The sequence below is a fragment of the Papilio machaon genome, chromosome 7 (assembly GCF_912999745.1).
Source record: "Papilio machaon chromosome 7, ilPapMach1.1, whole genome shotgun sequence".
NCBI lineage: Eukaryota > Metazoa > Arthropoda > Insecta > Lepidoptera > Papilionidae > Papilio > Papilio machaon.
In genome coordinates this window covers 1,834,295-1,844,968 of record NC_059992.1, presented here as the reverse complement: position 1 = coordinate 1,844,968, position 10,674 = coordinate 1,834,295, and the positions used below count along the sequence as shown (strand labels likewise).

Here is a 10,674-nt window from a genome sequence, read left to right as displayed (position 1 = left end):
TCAAATCGATTCAGCCGTTCTTGAGTTATAAATAGTGTAACTAACACGACTTTCTTTTATATATATAGAAGACTTGATATCTCGTGATCTTATCCAAAAACAAGAGTGTTTTTTCAAATAACACACAATAATACGAATCAAATTTAAGATCAAAACACATTACATTTTTAAATCGAAATATTTAGGCTACAGAAGGTCGTAATCAATATATACCCATGCAAAATATTTCACCACTTTATTAGAGTAATATATCAAAACAACACATTACTTATTTTAATTTTAGACACAAACATAAAAACAAGTTTAAATTATTTTAATTAAAAACAACACCAGTATTCGTCCGTGCAACAAAATCTAGGCGACAGCTGTGCATTTCAGTTAAGAACTAGTTTGTTCAGGAAATAGTCTTTAGAGAAAATTCACAATTTGTCTGTGAAACTGTCATTAGATTTAAAATACACGTACCTACACAGATATTCACAGATTTAATTTTCAGTTTAGAAGTACTATTTATATTGACTTGTTTGGTTGTAAAATAACTGTCAAATTATGAAAGAAGCATCCAAATAAAAACATATTTTAGTCTATGTATTTTAAAATAGAATAAAACACAAACATTTGGTACAGTAACCGTACAGTAAAAGCCGACGATATTATTTCATTGCAATCGGCACGAAGTTTATTCAGCCATTCCGACAGTGAATTTGCATTTGACTAAAGTTGATTGAAATTTAATTACGTACTGAATGCAATACGCGTTCAAATCAACTATAGTATTTCTAAAGAAATACTTTCAAATGTTTTATATTGTAATTTAAATACACGTATTTGAATAACATTAACAACATTGTATTTCAATATTTTGAAGGGAAGATTTTCGTCGTGAAAAGAACTCAGTTGCAGCCTTGTTTGGACGTGTCTTTTATTTTTAATGTATTTCTTCTTAATTTACCAAAAATTCCTTTTTTAATATCTCGCCTTTTTCCTCCTACTTCTCCTAAGTTTCTACGCTTTATACTATACTAAACTTCTTGCTATCTATATATAATCCTATATATCTAATCCCAAGACAGCGTCGTGTTGCTTTTGTCCTCAACTTCTTCCATGCAAAATTTAAAAAAAAGCCTATGTGTTCTTCCAGACTAAGTGCTACATTTGTGTTAAATTAAATCGAAATACCCTAAGCCGTTTTGAAGATACGTAACAATAAACAATCAACCATCCAAACATTCACATTCATAATATCAGTATAAAGTATGATGGAATTACAGCAACTTTAGAAGAAAGAGTTTTTCATTATTGGGAGTCAAAATGCTCACAATATATATATATATATATATATATATATATATATATATATATATATATATATATATATATATATATATATATATATATATATATATATATATATATTTTGAGAGAACTCATACCAGTATACCAGTACGGATAAACAGTACCTGTAAACGCACAGCATGTAGGTATATATAAATAAGAAGGGAGGGAGTTTTTTTATACATAAATAATGTATATTGTATATTGAAAAATCTAGCGCTTGACCACGATCCCACCCGATGAAGTGATGATGTGGTCTAAAGATGGTACGCGCTAGCTTTGCAAATGTCCATTCACTCTACTCTTGAAGGCCCCCACTTCGTACTTGGACGAAAAAACAGACACCGGCAACGTCAGGAACGGGAGGTGTTCAAGTATGCGCTAAACGTAAATATGTAAACTCTGCCTACACTCTTACCGTCTTAAGTGTTGTTATTTAAATGCCCATAATTACCATATATCATTATTTAAAGTAAATAACAGCAATGTGTTTTTATTAAATAAACACAAATTAAAAACGCGGTTTTTGCTGTCAAGAACAGAGGTCTCAATAAAGCTGTCGCATTGTAACGTATACAGTGACAATCAATTAACTGAGGTCATATCGCGCGTCCCAATCAAATCCAGATAGCGTTATTAACTGGAAAATCGATCTGAATGGAGATATTATAAACAAGTTCATATTTCATAGGAGTGAAAATTAACTAATATGACATACTAGCTGTCGCCCGCGACTTAGTCCGCGCGGAGTTTAAAAAAACATAATAAGTAGCCTATGTGTTCTTCCAGACTATGATCTACCTCTGTGCCAAATCATCGAGATCTATCTAGTCGTTCTGGAGATACCTTCAAACAAACATCTATCCATCCATCCATCCAAACATTCTCATTTATAATATTAGTAAGATGAGTGAGTTTACATGAGCTTATGAAATCAAGTCTTATACAAGTTGTTTTGTAATAAAATCTAATTAAAACAGAAACCAAAATCATTTTAGAATAACTAGTACATACATTTATAACTTTTTGTTACAACTGTGAAAAGATAACAAATTATTTGAATTTGTCCCATTCGGTGTTGAGACCCTTGGTCCGGTCCGTGGGGTCCTAGCGCTAGAAGGCTTTTTGAGTAAATAGCAAAAAGGTTAGTCGACATCACAGGAGACTGAAGAGCTGGCAGCTACCTCGGACAAAGAATTAGTCTAGCTATTCAAAGGGGGAACGCTGCCACTATCTTCGGAACCTTACCAAAAGGGATTCCTTTTAATGGTATATTTTAGTTTTTATATTATATTTTTTAAGTAAATTAAAATAAAACAAAGTTTTCTAATAATACAAAATGGAAAGCTTAAATTATAGAAAGATTAACAATAATATTACGTAAATCTCACTCAGATTACATTTGTAACAAACTCCTTAAAGTCTTCTTAATTTATTAGCGGTAAAATTTAAATCTCTTAAGTGAGAATCAACACCTAATTTAATTCAAAGATTAAAAGATTCATGTATTTTAAGATGTCTGTAATTCATTGTTGGTTGGATGTGGTTATTTTGGATCTTGAGAAAAGAAAATGCTATTACTTGTTCGAAATTTATTAACGAATCGCCATCTTTTACAAAAGTCATAGATAATTGAATCGATCATAGATTATTAAATTGATAGTTTCGTTTAGATTATTGATCATAGAGTAAGTATAGATTATTATCTAACAGGTATCATAGAATTTTAGTTATAACTAGCTTTTACCCGCGACTCCGTCCGCGCGGAATAAAAAATAGAAAACGGGGTTCTTGAGTTATAAATGGTGTAACTAACACAACTTTCTTTTTTATATATAGATGTGCGATTTTATTTTGTTTATTTAATCATAGGCTGCGTTTATATTTATGAACATACTAATTGTTAAATAGAATACAGTCAATTACATCTAACTAGTCGTAACAGTATTATAGTTTAATTCCGGTGGCCTAATATTTGTCCTCTTTCCTTTCTCACCCTTTTCTTATAAGGAAAGTATGGGAAGGGGAAGTGGATTTGTCGGTCGAGGGGACGCATAAGATGGAGATATATCCTCTTTCTGTTTTTTTTATATTGAAAAATCTAGCGCTTGACCACGATCCCAACCCATGAAGTGATGTGGTCTAAAGATGTTACGCGCTAGCTTTGTAAATGCCTCTTCACTCTACTCTAGAAGGCCCCCACGTCGTACGTTCTGTGCGTCACCTCCCCTGTCGTTTAAAGGTAGGTAACGCATCTGCAATTGCAAATGTCTATAGTCGGTTGCGTCGCTATTTAGGCATATTAATGTAGCCGCTTGTTCGTTTGCCGCCTTATTTTATGAAAAAAATCTGGGTGTAATATCCAGTTTTTTTAGCTAATTAGATAATATCGTACCAAATTTTAATTAAGACTAATTAAGTAATCACCCATACATTAGAACATGACTTCTCTTAATATAGAGTTTCACACTCGTGTTCACGTAAAGATAAACCTGTACCTTACATGTAATAAATTAAGTACGGTCTAGGAACTTGAGAAATACAGCTTCCGTAGCAAAATTAACGAGGCTCACGCCACCCGCGGCTTGTGCCCATCGATTTTCCATTTTAAACCGCCTACCTCTTTGTGTTTAAGCAATTACATTTGCCTTTTCACTTGCCGTATCAATTTAGTAGCAAATACTCCAGACATAGTATGTACGAAAATATTCATTTGGGATCATACAAAGAGATTTGATAAAAAACAAATAATGTTGTATTAACACATTACTTATCGTACTTAAAGAAAGAAAAAAAAATATTGCCAGACCGAAAATAATATTTAAACAAACTTACTCTCAAACAACGAAATAAGAACATTTTCTAGTTACTATGTCCTAATGTAATATCGAAAACATAAACTATGAATTTAATCTGTACACAAACAAAGATAAATAAACGTTAGAAATCCGGACAATGTTTGTCTAACAACATGGCACTTGATAAAAGGCGAGGAAAAAGGAAATACACGCTCGACGCAACTCGACGCAGGTGCGAGCGGAAATCTCATTCCCTCGGTCAACAACTGTATGAGCTCTGACAACTATATAAGATTAAAATAACATACACTGAATATGATTCTGTTTAAGAAATATTGCAATATGGAATTTAAAAGATATACATTCCAGTTCAAACTATATACAGTTTAATTTTTGACAATAATAAAATGCATCTATTAGTATGTTAGTTCAAATTATGTCAATGTATTCCTATTATTGTGTGACAAAAATTATTTAAAATTTACTATCTGTTATTGTGATCTTTACAATATTGTCCCGATCACCGCCTGCAGGTGCCTGGTCACTCTATCGGTGTCAGTCGAGTCAAATAAGTCACTTTCATACAGTCTAAAGGCGCCAGCAATGCTGCACTCCTGATGCACCCGATGCACCACTTCCCGTAAGCGCCCTATATACGCGTCGTTATCGAACCGAACGCAGAACCGTAAACTTAGCGACCCTGTACGCTAAATTATAGACACGTCCGATGTGCTATCAAACTGCCGACCACTTCCGATGCTGACAAGATGAGATGTGTCGACTCACTTTTTCGCCGCACAAGCCCCTGCAGGAGAGGGATTTTTAACTACCCGCTTGTGCGGGAGAATTAAAATGAGTCGACCTACCTACATAGAACCAGTATAGGTCAACCGCGAAATTCAAAAGGGCATTAACACGACACGTCGCAACTATACCGAACATAGGCTAAATCTCTTTTTATGAAAACATTTTATATGCCATACGTTAACAGACATTGTTTAATCAATCCGTTTTATATTTGAGATTCGAACAGACTCATAATGGATATGTCTTGTTCTCTATAAATACATGCCCATATTGATTCAAACTGTGGCCGTATCCCGCTAGACATCGTCTCCCTTGTTGATCGCTACAAATATCTGTTGCCCTCATCCAAAGCATTTCTGCAACTTTGACAACCTCAAATGCCCATCTTGTGACCTACCCACACTACGATGGCCATGATCATTATCATCTCCCAGGTCTTATCCAACTCTCAGTTTTATAAACACTACGCTGACTATGTCAATTTATAGCTATTGAAGACACTAGTTGTAAACATATGTATGAAGTCAGATTTATGTCAAATGTCAAACTTATCCGACATATTGGGCGCAATAAAAAAGTGTAGTTCCGGAGTGGAGTACACGTTTTATTCAATGGAGGCCGTTATATATCCTGACGGTCCATTTGTTTCACGAAGTATCCGGCCCTCTGGTTCATTGCGTCTGTTCGTATATCTTTATGAGTTATTTTATGATCAATAGTGGTATAAAATTTACGAGCATATTTCTGTGTTTCTATATTCTTTGTTGTTTCATTTTCTTTGAAGATTTTACAATATTTATGTATCCATTTATATACTTTGCTATCATCTTGTTTGATGAAGTTGGTGGCGGATTTTTAGTGTAGAATCTTCTCAGCAAACGAGGAAGCTATAAATCGTGCTCACTTACTACGATAATCCGTTTGCCAGATATTCAAAAGGTTATATTGTTAAAGATGTTTCTGTACATGTAATAAGTTAGTCTGTTTTTCAATAATGTTTTCCATTTTTAATAGATTTAACATCAACAATAAGCAGTTGTAACTATTCGTGCCTATACGATATTTTATGGCCAATAATGTGATTTATTGTTTATTTTATGCTATTTTATTTATTTTTTAATTGCGATTTTATTGGCATGTTCTATAATAATTTTTTTTTTAATTACGGTACTAAAGCTGTGTATCGATGGTATTTAATAAAATAATTTATTTATTAAAAACAATCAAATTACTCAGATTACAATGATCGTAAAATGTTACTTATACAATATGAGTTACTGATTATGATCCACGTAAATCAATTCTTCAAATTGTAGGTGATATCATGTAATTTTTTTTTTTTTGTTAAAAGAGTGTTAGTGTGTCTTTACCTTTATAATGAAAAACTACTAAACGAAAGTTATAAAAGACGTTGCAGTCACGTCGGCTTATACTGGCCGCCTGAAAGTGGAGAGATAATAAAAAGGTAATTTATTTCCATGTTAATACTTACTTAAATGTTTATTAAATATTTATAACTACAGTCTTTTGTTACATTGTTTTGATACAAATCATTAGCAAAGAAAGTTGCCTTACTGTGGGTTAAGATTGCAGTAACATATGTATTGACACACATTGACACTTCTCATATATATATAAAAGAAAGTCGTGTTAGTTACACTATTAATAAATCAAGAACGGCTGAATCGATTTGACTGAAAATTGGTGGGCAGGTAGCTTAGAACCAGGAAACGGACATAGGATAATTTTTACCCCGTTTTCTATTTTTTTATTCCGTGCGGACGGAGTCACGGGTAAAAGCTAGTTCTTTTTGTAAAAAACAGAGACAATTATATGTGTCAATACAAGTGTCAAAGTAGTTGAAACACACTAACAACAACGTAAAGACGTTGTTACAGCATGCGGCTTGTTTTGTTGATACTCGCACTCGCAACAGCGTGCCTGGCGTATTGCCCTAACCCTGATACCTCTGGATTTAGAAACGGCGAGTGGCAACCCAATAATGTTCTAATAAAAATGTTTAACTTCTTTTACGACAGTATGTAAGTACGTTATTCATTTTACCTAATAAAATGCGTTCGCGTTTTATTTATTTTTCGTACACAAGTTAACATAAATCTTCGAATCACAGCAATTTAGTTGCTAAGCGACATTAAAATGTCATAGAGGTTCATTCACAGCGCCTGTTGCTCGCCTTTCTATCTGTCATCTCTAAAGTCAGTCACTTGCAACCTTTTTGTAAAGATTATCGAGATTTTCAGGATGGCAGAGCAAATCTATACAGTACATGCAGTCGCTATGCCTGTACTGACCGAACAGAGAACGCGTGCCGATGATTCAAAGTTATACGTGACCGAATATAGAGCGCGCACAAAGCTCGCAACGCAACCGTACAATTTATGTTTCGACGATTTACGTTACCTTGTGAACGAAGGGTCATAGCTTGTCCACATATTCAACGTGAACAAGCACTTAAATATGTTCTTGCATTAAAGGCTATAGTGATATTGCTTCTACTAAGATAACGCGTACCATCTACCGCATAATTAACATCAGGTGAGATCGCGGACGAGTCTTAGCTTATTAATTGTAAGAAATGATTTACTTCTGACAGCAGCAGATTAATTAAATACAACGTTAAAGACATACATATATATACATAAAACGATATTTTCTGCAGAGCTCTAACTACAGCGGACACTTGTTCATCACAGAAGCGTTTCATATCACTGTACGTGTTAGCTAAGACGTACTTTTTGTCGTCCAATGATACGAACTATGAGCGAGCTATCGCCGAGGGAAGGCGTAAAGCGGAAAAACACCTTAAGCAAACGTCCGCTGCGATTGCAGGGCCCTTCCGAGGACTTGTCGACAGCTTCCTCTCTATCATTGATCAGGTAATTTTAAATTCTTAACAGTGGTAGAGGTAAACCAACATTTATTGCCGAATGAGCCGTCTTCTTCCCCCTAATTTCGAATAAGGAAGAGATAGAAAGGAGAAGTGGATTTGGCAAGCGTGGTGATTTGTCGCCACGGTAAAGGAAACTGACTAACTCGTCGAATGAAATCAATAATAGTTCGTTTATATTTATTGATATGAATACATATATTTGTAATGAATAATTAAATGTTGGCTTTGCGATAATGAAGGCCGCCATTAAATTCCATTGCTTCAATTAACAGGGTAACGTGTATAATTAACTTTGTATTGGAGTCAACCGCTGATTAAATCGTCCCCCTTACGGCCCGCTAACGTTATGCCTTAATTATCTCTAATGAACCCATCGCCGCTTCACAATAGTTCGAATCGTCGCATTAAAACCAAATTAAACCGTCGTTACAATCGTATCAATAGATATCGCGTTCAATCGATGCACTTTTCCAAACTTTGTTAGCTGTCTGTCTCCATTCGCAGCATGAAAATAACGTCAAACGTTTTTCTTAAGTACTTATCAAGAATTTATTATCTGTAAGTATAATTACAGTATCTGAGGGCAAATAATGACTAACTTTGTATGTTCACTGTCGGTACCCGAGTACAAACATATAGTGTGTTCGGGTTAATCCATCTATTCACCTGTGAAAATTATAACACCTTTGTAGTTTTGTACAATCGCGTCGACAATAATTATGATTAAGAATATTAACTCCATTTACATACAGAACCGTGAGTTGTTGTACTAAAGTTATTAGTTTTAAAGATGTTATTGTTTAAATTTTTAAGAGATTTTTCGTTTAAACAAAAAAGTAAATTTGTTAAAAAAATAAAAACACTTTTATATTTAATAGTACCGATGACAATGAGTTGACATTATACAGTATGTTAAATTCACAGGGGGACTATTTAGACATCCACAACCCTTAGGGATTATATTTTAGGTAGAATAATTGGAACAACTCGTGTGTTGTCAATAACAGAAAGTAAGGAAAGAGTATATTTTGTTCCGCTCTTTGATATTTGCGTCAATACAAATAGCGTAATGACCGCACACCAATAAATGAATAGACCACAAACGTGCTGAAACATTATAGTGATAAAATTATATGGTTCACGAGCTACATCCTGACCGCAATAAGCCATATTTATGGCGATGAAGTGATTATTAAATTTAACACAACTACGTTTATTTGGGTTAACAATTATAAACTTAATGTTCATAGCCGTTTATGGTTAATATTTATTACAATATAAACCTTGTTAATCATTTTATTGAATAGAATAGATGATTTTCTGTAGATGTTAAGTTTATGCAAGCTTTTTAACAGTTAAAACAACTTTGTGTTCCTTAAGTCTTAGGGCCTTCTTAATATCCAGATGTTTGCATTTAACCATAAAATTATTATCTTATAGACAACATAAAATGTATAAAAATATTATACAACTTTTACGGTACTACACAAGTGCCACATAAATTAATTGTACATAATAAAACTTTCAAATATAACACGTTCATTGCAACCAATTCTGATGGCGAGGTTTTTTATACGAATGAAATGGTTTAAATAAAATATCCTTCTTTCCGTTTTACTAAGAAACTAAACGAGGCAAGTAATCCTAGTGCGCGAAGATTTAACTGAGATTTTGCCAGGGCCGGACTCGGTCGGTGGGCGCGGGGTGCTTGCGACGGGCGCGGGCGGTGCAAATCCGTACTGAAATCTCAAACCGTCTCTACGTGCTCGAGTGCAAATTCACATCGCTCTTGAGTCGAGCTCTTGAACATCACGATTATAGTCGGCGTCCCACTAACATTTCCACCGCTGCATTTCAACTTTATAAAATAGTTGTGATAACAGCCAGCAGATTTAATAGACTAAATTAATGTAATGTGAAGAGAAGAGCATTCGAAAACTTAAGTTGTTGGCTTAATTAAAAGATAATTTTCCAAGCCCTTTTAAAAAAAATCCTTTTTTGATTCATGTGTATACTCATAATAAATTTAATAGTAGCACAAAAAGTCAATGTTACAAAGTACTAAGATCTCTTTTTTCATAGAATAAAGAAGCTTAGTTCATGAAAAGATAACTTTGTAATCCTGCCAGTCATTGACAAAACTCGTCAAAATCTTAAAAAGTCAATAAACGTGACCTTAACAAACGTTGCTAAAAACAATCCGTTTACAGCTACACGCAGAGAAGTTAATTCGTTACTAAGACTATACCTTAGATTCAGTATGTGAGATCTTCACTTAACAATACTTAAATAACAGTTTAACGTTTCCTGAGTGTGTCAGTAAAACTCATCTGGAATTTACTGATTTAAAAATCTACTTATCCACAGCCTGTGAACGATGTGCTAGCTAGCTGCAAACCGGATACCTATCAAGATGATTGCAGAGCTAATCTCGATGACTACCGAGCGAGATTAGAAAAAGAATGTAAAGGTTACCATAACAACGTAGCAGTCCATAGTCGTCTTACCAAATGGGCTAACAGACAAGATGCTATCGATCATATAGAAGATCTCGTACACGCCAGTAACACAATGAGGGGTGATAATGCAGTTTTAGACTACTTCCAGAAAACTTCTGCTATGAAATACAAAGACGCCTTAAAGGAACTTCAAGGTATAGTGCAGCAAGTGAAGCATGGTGTCTTCAATTGTAATGCTTTTTCGTTCGTTAACATTCATTGCTTATAGATATTTTGTAATGATTTCGGTAAATTTAATTTAATAAATTTAATTGGATTCTTTTATTTTCCTTTCAAGACTACGAAATTTTAAGATATGATACTT

General features: G+C 33.9%; 1 protein-coding gene across 1 annotated transcript; it reads left to right on the top strand.

The window, feature by feature from the left end:
• The first annotated feature begins 6,816 nt into the window (after window positions 1–6,816).
• LOC106709958 lies at window positions 6,817–10,578 on the top strand. Its single transcript, XM_045678608.1, has 3 exons — window positions 6,817–6,982; window positions 7,621–7,837; window positions 10,219–10,578. The coding sequence occupies exons 1-3, from the start codon at window positions 6,840–6,842 to the stop codon at window positions 10,576–10,578; spliced, it is 720 nt and encodes a 239-aa protein (XP_045534564.1). The 5' UTR covers window positions 6,817–6,839.
• Window positions 10,579–10,674: the final 96 nt, after the last annotated feature.